At 43.0% G+C, this 12,664-nt stretch overlaps 1 protein-coding gene across 1 annotated transcript in view; it reads left to right on the forward strand.

The window, feature by feature from the left end:
• The window catches only part of RB1 (RB transcriptional corepressor 1), a 1,127,005-nt gene that overhangs the window by 318,384 nt on the left and 795,957 nt on the right, over nt 1–12,664 (forward strand). Inside the window, exon 11 of the mRNA XM_078657333.1 lies at nt 6,750–6,824. Within this exon, the coding sequence (XP_078513459.1) occupies nt 6,750–6,824 (75 nt within the window). The remainder of the gene's footprint in view (nt 1–6,749; nt 6,825–12,664) is intronic.

A 12,664-nucleotide genomic window follows, 5' to 3' on the forward strand; every position in this document is an offset into this window, starting at 1 on the left:
TGCTGAGCTGAGCTGCTGCCAGCATCTAGGATCCACCTACCAATGCAAACTGGAATTATTACATCTTCCAGGTAGTGAGGCTGCATTGTTCAAACTTATGATCAATCCTCGATTGACGCTTTCCGGCCTGTTAATTTATCGGCCGCCCGGGAATGCGGCTTCTTGGATCACCTCACTTGTTGATTGTCTATCAGCAATACTTCTGAAATCGAATAATTTCACCATTCTTGGTGACTTAAAAATCCATTTAGATGATGTCAACAATCCCCTTAATAAATCTTTTCTCTCTGATCTTGAGGTTTTTAACCTCAAACTTTGCAATTCCGGAGCCACTCATCTTGCTGGTCACCTCCTGGATCCAGTTATTTCTACTCTCTCATTTGACTGCACTCACTTGGCGCGCCCGCTCGTTTGGTCTGATCATTATGCGATACATTTCGTGCTACCACCTGGTCTTTACTCGGCCAGTGTTTATGTGGAGGAAATCAAATCATCCTATCGCTGGGACAGGCTTAATATAGCTGCTTTTAATCTGCGTCTGACTGAGACAATTCCATCCCTCACTAATATTGAGCAGAATCTGAATGCTCCCATTTCTGGGTGGCTAACAGATGCAGTGTCCGCTCTTGTACCTCGTTCTGGCAGTAAATATAGATCCTTGCGCCCTCCAGCACCTTGGTACTCGGATGAGTTAAAAACCCTACGTGCTAAATGTAAAGCCCTGGAGAGGAAGTGGAGGATGTCTTACTCCGCTTCTTCTAAAGTGATTTACAAAGATGAGCTAAAACTTTATCATGCAAACTGCAAATGTGCCAAGGCCTCTTACATCACCTCTAGAATTACCTCAGTGCAGAATTGTCCTCGGACTCTTTTTGCTACTGTTAAGAAACTTACAGGTGCTGACACCACTCCTGCGCTGCCGGCTTTAGATGGTACACATTGCAATGCTATTGCAGATTTTTTCATATCTAAGGTTGAGGGCATTTATCAATCCTTGGCCTCCCTTCCACCACCAATTGATTTCTCCTTACCCGGCTTTCTTTGCAATGCCTCGGTCTCTCCTACTGAGTTCCTTTACAACTGGATACCATTTGATGACTCGTCCTTCCTGTCGTGCTTAAAAAGCATCAGGTCAGGCTCTCCTCGGGACCCAGTCCCTATGAAGATATTGAAACAACTTGACCTCGAACCACGGAGATTCCTAATGAGGTTACTTAACATCTCCCTTAGTGAATCTCGGGTTGAACAGGATTGGAAACACGCCATGGTTGTTCCCCTACTAAAAAAATCTGGTGCTGACATCACAAATCTTGCCAACTTTAGGCCTATATCCCTGCTGCCAGCTTGTTCCAAAATATTGGAACGCCATGTCAATACCCAGCTTAATGAGTTTGTTGAAAACATGGGATATCTTCATCCATCCCAATCAGGCTTTCGCGCTAATTATTCCACCGAATCCGCACTCCTTGGGGTGATCGAGCGACTCCGACACGGTATCGATAGCGGTGAGACCTTTGCGCTTATCCTTCTTGACTTAAGCGCTGCTTTCGATACCGTGTCTCATTCCATCCTACTGGAGTCCCTCCGCTCCCTTGGTGTTGCTGGACCAGCGCTTGCCTGGGTGGCCTCATTTCTTAATGAGCGCACATTTCAGGTTTTTTCAAACAAAGCTGAATCTGCGATTCATTCATCTGCTCACGGCGTCCCTCAAGGGTCTATATTGAGCCCTTTGTTGTTCAATATTTACATCAGACCACTTGCTTCTATCGTAGAGGATGCCGGTCTGTCTATATACTCATATGCAGACGACACGCAGATTGTGTTTTCTTTGTCTAGCAGCAGGGCTCAGGACATTTCTGCCCTAAAAACTGGCCTTTCTCGCGTTGCAGCTTGGATGCAAGTCAATCTGCTGAAGCTCAACGGAGAAAAAACTGAGGTTATCATACTAGGCAAACATAAAGACCTATGGGGCTCTAGACACTGGCCCAGTGATATGGGTCCGCTACCTATCCCCGTGCCTGTTGCTCGTAACCTCGGTTTCCTAATCGACGAGAAACTCTCGATGAGACAGCAGGCAACTAAGGTTGCTGCAATCGGTTTTAATACCTTACGCTGGTTGCAGAAGATCATATGGATGTTGCCTGAGTCCACTCGAAGAACTGTCGTTCAGGCCCTTGTGATGTCCCGTATCGACTACGGCAATGTGCTTTATCTAGGAGCTGATAAAGCTCCAATAAATAAACTCCAGGTTGTACAGAACTCAGCCGCCCGCCTTCTGTGCAATGTTCCACGGAGAACGTCCCCAATGCAAGCCCTGCGTGACCTTCACTGGTTAAAAATCTCTGATCGTGTGGTCTTTAAAACTTTGTGTCTTTTGTTTAAGATTCGTCAGGGTTCTGCTCCCATTTACCTGCACAATCTTGTCCAGCCATATCAGCCTAGTCGCTCTCTTAGGTCATCTAACAATGGCAATCTCGCGATTCCAAGAATCCGACTGGCAAAAATGGGAGGCCGTTCATTCGCACACTTAGGACCGAAGATGTGGAATGCTCTCCCGCTGGCGCTAAAAACAGAAACTAATCTTCTGGTTTTCCGCAAAAAATTGAAGACTTTTCTGTTTTGAGTTTCTAGTTTTGTTCCTCTTTCTCTTCTCTTTCAGCAATTGCTTGTCTTCTTCTCTAGTCTGTCCCTGGCGCCGGGAAACCCATTGCGGGTAGCTGTGCGCAATACAAATTCAATAAATAATAATAATAATAATAACCGTGATCCCCACGCTCTGGAGTCCTCTTCCATGACAGCTGTGCCACACCTCTCCCATCTGCATGGACAAAGCAGTCGCTGAGCAGCATTTATGGAAAATTCCCTTTCTCACGAAGCTACACCGATTGAAGAGCCTTTACTCTTCCCCGATGGAGGTGTGGGATCAAGTGGTAGCCGGTAAGGGAATGTACTCATCCCTTCCCCATTTACGCTGACTGTTGGTAACACTGACTTTACTCTGGGTATGGACCAGGTGGCATTTTTTCCATGGCAGAGGGTGAGATGCCGCTCCATTGGCCACATGTTCGTTGAGGGCCCACTCTCTTTTGATCCACTCCGATGAAACTATATACTGCTAAAATTGGAAAGATTATATTATATCCGAGTCCGACATTGGCTAGCACACCTGACAATTTGCCAAGGGGCACAATGCTCACTTACAGCAGAACAGGACCAGAACATGCTCCCACAGTGTCTCTCACTTCCCCCAACTCCCACACCCTCAAAACCCTCACCCCACCCCGTTAACTGACAGCACTCTGCCATGAATTTACTGCATAAGCCAGCATTCGAGGCGCTAGCAGGGTGTAGACCAGATTAACAGTAGGAGTCGCTAGTGAGTTTGAGCTAGGATCATTTTCTGTGCTCCCAATACAGAAAAAACTATTATGATGCAGATCCCGATTGAAGGTTTTTGTCCCGAGTCTGTGCGTGTATCTGGATGTGCCGCATTGTAGGACTAAAGTGCGATAGATGACTTGGGTATGCCTCTGGACTGCAATGGCAAGTACCTCTGCATTTCATGATTGTGCTGCAGTACTCCCAAGTAACTATTGAAAGAATGAAAAGCGAGTCACCTCCAAGATCTTTCGTACCTGGATTGCTAGTTCACCAGTTGACTGTAAGGCACTGCAAGCCTGATATCCATCCACTGGAGGAGGGTGACTCGAGAGCCTTCTTTGCTCCGAGAGACCTTGATATATCTGTTGGGCTAAGTCTAAGTCAAATTAACCTTTTCCATAGAGCCTATTTTACCCCAAATTGCCTTAGGAGATAGGTATGGTGCTATCCCTGGCTTGTTCCAAACGTTTTGGAGTGGCTGGTTCCACGTGGTTAGGACTTGTCCAAAGATAGAAATATTTTGGGGAACGGTTCTAAAGATACCGGCTGAAGAGTTATGATGACCCATTCACTCTTCACCAAGATTATGTATTCTGAGAATCTGGGAGGACGTTAGCGCACAAGGTAACAAAGAACATTGATAAAAGAGACATTACCAGACACTGGAGACTGCCACACAAAACATGGTTGAAAGGATGGCCAGCGTTCACAGCTAGAGGAACCCATTTACCTGACTTGGGTTGTCCGAATAAATGCAAAAGAAGTAGGGCAACATGGTGGGAGCACTTGCAACTTGTTGTGGCTTAAGATAATGAGAGAGTAAGTTGGTTTAATATGGCGCCAAGATAATGTTCTGGAGCTCGCTTATTCAGTTGTTTTAGAGAGCGAAATGAATGAGTGGGTTTTCTGAAGTAATGTCAGCCTTTTCTTGTTTCGTTTATTCTTTAAATTGTCATCTCCTGCTTTGTCACTTGCTTTTCGCAACTCAAATCAATAAAAAAGAATTGTATAAAAAAAGAGTTTGTGATAAACTGGCGTAACTCTACTGGACCAGCAGGGTGCTACATGGCAGGATTGTGGTTTATTGGATGTATTATATGTCTGTATACTGTGATAGGGCGGTAACAAAGGGGCAGGATCAAAGGAGCATTAGGACTGAAGGTGCAGTAGACACGATTGAGTTCAGAGAATGGGCCTTTTGAAGTTGGGCCTACTGGTTCCCCTTCTGCAGTGTGCCTCTTTCAGCACCCTCCTATATTTACCTTGAAATTTGAGCCGCCTCTTTTAAATCTTCCGTTTATTGCCCAGATTTTGCTTTTTATATGGTACATATCTACCGCAATCTGTGGCTGTGCATTTATTTTAACAACTCCTACATCATGCTGAACAATGTAAAAACAAGGTTCTTTCGAGATGCATAGACCGAGTTTTGACTAAGTAATAGCAGAAAAAGCCCATGTAGGCAAGCAACTTGGAAGGAATAATTTAGGATTTATGGGTTTCAGGGTACAGGAATGTTTTGAACAGGTAGTGTGTTATCATAGTCTTAGAATACTGTGTGAATAACCTGATGTCTTCCAGTTGAGCGTTCCATACTTTAGGCCCTAGGTGGTTGGTTCATGATTTTAGCTTTTGATGGTCTGGGATCTCTAAGATTAAGGGCCCTTTGCTTCTTATTTTTAGCTAACCAAATGCTATGGCCGGCTCTCGTATTGTTAGACATGTTAGCCCATGGTCAGTGCTTTAAAAGTGTTAAAGGGGTCTTGCATTTTATTCTAGCCTCTAGTGGGATCCGTTGTAGCTTTAATTAAGTTGTGTCTGGGGCTCCTACTGTTCCTGCTTTTTTATGAAGTATATATTTTAAGTTAGCCAAAGTCGTTTTGGGAAGATCTAATAATGTTTCCTCCATCAGTGTTTTAATCCTCTAGAGCTCATACATCTTGGAGCAGGTCATCATGTGGGATTGCTGGTTGTATTTTTCTCATTAGATAAAGCTTTAAATATATGTGCCACATGGAGCTCGGCAATAAGATTGTTATTTAGAGTAATTTGACTGATGGTTCCGATTTGGACGACTTGGTTGTATTTTTCCATGTATTACCTGAATGTTTGTACCTTTTGCTTGTGGAAGGAAAATTCAGTTTTGTTGGGGTTTAACTATAGCAATAAGATCAGCATCCAGGATGATAGGTTATCAAGGAATGTACACAATGTTTCAATGTTGCTGTTGTATAGCTGAGTGTCCTCTACATATTGATGAATGGTTTGTGTTGCATTGGGTGTGCTCTCTCGCCGCGCCTGTAGGCTGCTAAGAGTGGCAACAATTCCCAGCTGCTTGGCTTCAATCACTGACTGCTCATGTCTCCACGTGCACTCTCCGGTGCTGGCGTCTGGTGGGCGTGTGGATGTACACCTTTTTTAAGAATAAAGTGGGGGAAGGGGACAAGTTTGTAGATAATGGCATCTCTGGTGGTATGCAATCTGGAGGCTGGTGTTCTGTCAATGCGATTGGTTTCCTTCAATGTGCCTCTTCAAAGAACACTGGTTCCAAGAACTGGACACATTTCCTTAGAAGTGGCTACTGAGTTAGGATTACACAATAGGTCCACTCTATCCGCCTCGAAGTATAGAATCAGTTATAGGTGAGGAATTGAGAACTGGACTCAATTGACTTGGTGGGGCTTTAAGCAGAATTGACATAACTCCACAGAAGAGCCCTTCAGAACTAAATCAATGTTCCATGTGTGGCGTCTAAACGTTGTAGCATTACTACAGTATTTTAGATGAACCTTTAAGAAACGGATAATTCCTATCGATTTATTCACTGTACACTTTTATATGGTTTCCCTAATCTGCTGATTAAATTATTCCTCAATCTTCCCCCACTATTCATGCATGTCCCTTCGTGGACTTGACACGGTTTGCCCAATTCAATGTCATCCCATATGAGCCATGAAAGATGCTGAAGGTCAAGGGAAGTGTACAGTGTTGGTGGCATTCATTGTAACTTGAGTGTTTGTGAATGTGCAAGTGCGTCTGTGCGTGCAATTCTGTGTGCAAATAATTGGTTATGTTATGGGAAGCCTGCGCTGCAGCTTCCACTCTCCAAGCGAGGTAGTGTGAAACTCAGTAAAAGAAAATTCCTGTACAGATGACCCAGAAAAAGTGTTTTTCCGTTCAAAAAGAAGCAATTAACCATGTTGATTTCGACATGTAATATTGAATTTCTTGTAGATTCTATTAATTTAAGAAGCATTACATGGTGACTACATATTCAATCTGTTTGAATTGGAAAAGTTGTCTAAGATTTGCACAAGAGCTTATATCTGTCATATAAACGATGTTACATTTTTTTTTAACCAATATAGTGTTGAGCTGGAGAAGACACCACGAAAAAATGACCCTGAAGAAGTTAATCTCTTTCCTCCACAAACTCCTGTCCGGTAAGAGACACCTAAACAGCTTTCATTGTTGGTAGAGGAAGCTTCCTCAGCTTGGGGTGCGGCAAATGGGATTCTGAAATAGCAGTGTTTGTATAACATACATTTAGAGGAAACATATGTTCTCTTGCTGATGAGGAAAGCAACAATGTGAGGCTCCCTTGAGGTCTCTGTGTTGAATTTCCTGTTCTGCATTGTATTGTAAGATCTTTGTTCTGCGTTGTCACATAAGCAAAATTCCATTGTGAATATTTCTTGGCAAGCTCTGTAGACGATCATTGTTTTCACGCTGAGAATTACATGAATCATTTCATTTTATCTAACTGTCACCTGCCATCAAATGGAGATGCGGTGGCAGGGATTGCGTGTATTGATTTTTAATTAGTTCTTTTTTATTTAAATATAACTTGTGATGAAGGAATAGGTTACCAATGTATCACATTTTAGCAACCAAAACAAGTGATATCCCTGTACATGTTGTGTATATATATATATATGTATATGTATGTATGTATATATATATATATATATATATATATATATATATATATATATATATTCATTGGTTACACAATTGGTATCCTCTTCTATTTATTCTTGGAAGCACAAATAGAAGGCAGTGAGAGGGAATAGGTGCATGGCACTGTATGTCACAGCGTTCATGTAGAACTCAAATAGCTTCTTGTACATTTAACTCCCTAGCACAAGCTGCATATTTGTAGGCTTCTGGCAATCAAATTGTACTTGTACCTTATTTTAAAATAACACTAACTGCTAAGATCTGAATCTATTATTATATCCTCAAGTATTTTGTCTGTCGGACTTATCTGAGTAAGCATATAAGCTTGTCTTGGGTGTGCAATTTTTTGGTCTTGCCAGTGAGTTTTGGTTTAAGTGAGTGTGGAAGAACAGAATAGAGACCACTTTCTGAGTTTTTTGTATAAAAGACAGAGGAGGTATTTGAGTCTCAACTCTGACCAGAAAAACGAGAGCATCCTGTTAACAATGAATCCAATGCCCTCTGTGTTACTCATGAGCAAAAAGTATGTGGATCATGGATCCCCAAACACTCCAATTTGTTCTTCTTAAACCGTAGGTTATTGATTACACAACAACTACTATGTTACCCTTTGGAAAAAGCTAAGAAAGTGCACTGGAAATGTCGTGATCCCTACATTTTAGTTTGTTTGCACCACTTTTGTTCTCCTTTTTGGGCACCTTTGTATCTACACCTTCTTCGTACACTGTTCACCTTGCGTTCAATAGAGTCGACTATGTTGCACAGACTATTTGCCAGGTCATATCTTCGATTTTTCCCCACTGGTGTTTTCATACAGAAGCACCTGTTTGTGACCTCTTCTGAAGTGACTCCTTTTTACCGCTCTGTCCTGTGCTAACGCAGTTGAACAAACCAAGAATAGCTCCTCTTCCATTTTCTTTGGGTGTGCATTCAGAAAATCACAGCCTTCCCATCAATACATTTCTTTGTTATTCTCTAGCTCTCTGTCTGCAGCACCATGCAAGGAGGTTCACCTCATTTGTCATCCAGTTACATGGAATATACTGTTCCTAGGTAGCAGCCACCCCCACCCTGGTAGTCTGCTACAGTGACCGTTCGTCTCTGTCTTCAGTTGCTGTTGTAACAAAACTTTGACACTGGGATGACAGGGCTGTGACCTTTGGCATGGTTATGGCTTGGTCACTACTTGAATATAATTCATCCTCTCCCCACCTTTCCTGCTGTTAGTTACAAGCTCAGTAGCCCATTTATTGGAGCTATGCCTTGCCAGTCTAGCTCCTCCATTGTCTGTTGCTGCTCGACCTTCTGGTACCCACCCAGTGCCTATGGAGGTTCAGATCATGGTTCCAGAGCCCCTGAAGGACACATACTGTGGTGCCTGCCTGGCTCTGTCACAATGTACTTGTACCGTTATTGCAATGTGGTGTCAAACCAAGTGAAGCAATGGGAAATAGTTTAAAAACATGCACGTGGGAAGAGGGCATTCACCACAACAGCAGTCTGGTCTGTAATCCTAAAACTTACATACCCTTGGAAATTGCTCTCTGAACTGCCTGTATAATTTGCAAAGTGCCTTAAACATGCAGTGTCCTCATGTGTAGTGCATTATAGCCACACATTAAAATTTGTACTTTTTTTTATACTGGGATAATTATCAGTAATGCAAACTGAGGGTACATCTCACTGTATTTCCTTAGAGTGCTAACTCTTAACAAATGAAGACTTCACAGTAATGAAATGTATGTACAACTTTGAGCATGAACAGAATCTTGGAATGGAATCCTCCAATTTTCCTTACGAAATTTCGCCCACACCCTATGAGATCATAGGGTTTATTTATTGCCCGGGTTAGGATGTCAGACGATGAGGCACCCTTGTACACTGACGAATACATAGCGAAAATTACGAGTGGCCATCATTGTTTTCTATTCAGCCCAATATTGTGACTAATCCTAGACAACAACTACTGGATAAACTAGAGAAGGCCAAGAAAAAACATGTACGAACAGAGTTACATGCACGTATGTTAACAGAGTATTTAAAGACAGGAATAATTCCCCAAGGACTGCAAGTCAGGAACGTCCCTGGCATTTTCCGTCGAAGACCCCAAATTCAAGGGTAAATTTAGCAACATCTCAACGACTTGTTCTAGACACTGGATGGTGTTGGGGGTAGAAACCGCAATAGAACACGCAAAAAGTGAATTGAAAGAGATCGAGGAATTAGAAAGAGAACTACTAGGAGGCGACGGAGTCACTGAAGCCAAGATAATGTTAGACAAACTAAACAAGACTATAGACGACTTTAACGCATTTGAGCTTAAAAAAATGGCGGGCAAAGTCACTAAGGACATTAAAAATTTCACCAAAGAGAGGGCATACTCCTACCTCAGAGAAGACTACTATACAACAGTAGCACCCCAAAACAGCCAAAACACCTGGGGTAGATTTGAAAGAAACCAACCTGTTACTTTTTCTGACTCATCAAGTGGCTCAGAAGATTCAGATCCCCAACCGGGTACGAGTCGCCAAGACAGTTGTCAGGCACAGCCTTTTTTAGAGAGAGGAGGGAAAGCGAAAGGGAGGCCATGGCATCAGCATGCAGGAGAACGACAGACAAGGCGCAAACATTACCAATGGATCCCCCAACCTTACTAGGAATTGACCCAACGACATCGCCTTCATGTCATGTCATGTCAAAGGTTCTTATATAGCGCCTTATCAGCGCAAGGTCTCAAGGCGCTTGCTTTGGGAACCCGTCCTGGCTTTTCCCTGTGAGATAACCCCTACTGGGCATCCCCAAGGTGAAAGCCAGGCATCCCGCCGCGGGGTGGGGCCGTAGTGGAGATTAAGCAAGCTATTGCCCAGAGTTGCAGAGTGTGAACCCGTGATTTGAGTAGGCACCGAAGCGAGAATTATCGAGTCGGTGGATATTTGGGCTCAAGACCCTGCCGCGTCGGGAATTGAACCCTGGTCCCGGGTCTGACCTCTGCTTCAGGGTCTGCCTCCTCTAACCAGTGAGCCACACTTCTTCAATTCCCATCTTCAACATATCTCAACATATCCTTTCATCAGAAGAGATATCTCTATTGAGCAAAGGCTTGTCTTTTGTTATAACCAAACTAACAAACTTTTTTGACCTCAAAACTGAGTTATTCCAATTCTTCAGGAAAATAAGACTAAGAATATTTTTCAGAGACAAAGAACCCTTTACATCAGATTCAGTGACTAGACTCGACCCCCCTCAACGTTCTTCCCCATGAACGGTATGATGCCTCCAGAGCTTCTCACATTTGAGAAAATATTATCTGGGCTTGACGCCCTCCAAAACTCTAAATACTTTGTACCCTACAACATTACTAGACAAGAAAGAGAAGCACTTGTGTCTCTTAAAAATGACAGCTCGATTATTTAAAAAACCCACCGATAAGGGGGGACGGGATAGTAATCCAAGATAGAGCAGACTATGATCATGAGATAGGCAAACAAGTCAGTGAGGTCAGGCACTATAAACTACTGAACAAGGATCCTCTTGCGGACATTAGTACTCAAATTCTCACCCTAACCACTCAAGGCAGAGAGGACGGATATATCAGCAAAAAAGAATACAAGTTCTTAAATGGCAAGAGTCCCAGAACACCAGTTTTGCACACACACACTAAAATCCACAAAAGTACAACCAATCCCCCTGGACGCCCCATTTTATCCGGGTGTGGGTCAGTATTAGCACCTATTGGGAAGTACATAGACTACTTCATCAAGGACTATGTACCTATCCAGGAAACTTACATTAGAGACTCGATGCACATGATCAATCTGATTGAGGAAAGGCCATATAATATAGAAACTGGTTGGCTGGCTACATTAGATATTACCTCACTCTATACTAACATCCCACAAGAGGAGAGCATTAAGATCATAGAAGCCCTACTTGACAATAGAGAGAGACCATTACAAGGACCTACCTCATTCATTATTAGTCTGCTCCGCATTGCTCTTAAATCAAACTACTTCGTGTCTAATGGTGTCTATTACCAGCAATGCTCAGATACCAGTATGGGAGCAATTTTTGCCCCAGATTTGGCTAATATCTACAAGGATAATCTAGAACATAAATATGTCCTAAATGACACATACCGGTATCGATCCAACATCTCATGTTGGAACAGATACATCGACGACATCTTTCTTATTTGGTCAGGGACAGAAATGGATTTCAATGATTTTGTAACATATCTAATAACATTCAGGTACACCTCACTTTTACTTCAAGAAAGCATCTATTCCTTTCTTAGACCTCAACATACAACACGATGAGGGTTCTCTCTTCACATCACTACACCGCAAACCGACAGAGAGGAACACCCTCCTTGCCTATAAAAGTCATCACCCCAGGCCACTCAGAGATGTCTCCGCAGAAACTGCACACACAAGGAAGACTATATGGCAGAAGCAAAGATACTAAAAAGAAAACTGCTAACAAGAGGGTACCCTAACAGAATAGTGAGACATTCACTTAGGAGAGTTTGGTTCTGTCCCAGAGAGGAACTCCTGAAACCTAAGTAGAAAAAGACACAAGACAAATTGATCTGTGTTCCCACCTTTTGTGTACATACAAACAAAATACATGCCTTGATCCTAAAGAACTGGCATTTGATAAGAAGCATAGACAAGAGCACAGAGACCCCCATGTTCGCTTTCAAGCGGGGTAAGAACATAAAAGACCACCTGGTACACTCCTCTGCAGAAATGGTCCAACAAAATGATTTCACCATACTTTCCTCTTGGAATATACCGGAGGTGAAGGGACATCACAGATGTGGCAACTGTGTGGCATGTCCCTCCACCTTCAATACCAAAGTGTTCGAACATACAGGCATTAAACAGACTCTGCAATTCTTTTCCAATTGCAACACACGCAATGTGGTGTATTGCATCTGGTGCCCCCGTGGCTTGCCATACATTGGCCAGACCCAGCAACCAGTTAAAGGAAGAATTGGGCAACATAAGAGCCGCATCCGGCGGGCAGTACCTAATGCACCTTTGGTAGATCATTTAGCAGAGAAAAATCACACAGTTGATGACATTAAATGGCAAGTCATCGACAAGGCTACTGAACCTATGAGAGGAGGTGATATGACACAGATCCTACAACGACTAGAATGTCGTTGGATCGAGAAGACTAGCTCGATAACCAAAGGCCTGAATTCAGCAGAGGAATGGAGAGGCTTTGTCACTCTATTATCATCATGACAAAACCAGGGAACACCTCATACAACACCGCCGAATGGTCTTATATCACACGCTTGATTCTATAATCATTT

This window comes from Lissotriton helveticus, chromosome 8, assembly GCF_964261635.1.
Source record: "Lissotriton helveticus chromosome 8, aLisHel1.1, whole genome shotgun sequence".
NCBI lineage: Eukaryota > Metazoa > Chordata > Amphibia > Caudata > Salamandridae > Lissotriton > Lissotriton helveticus.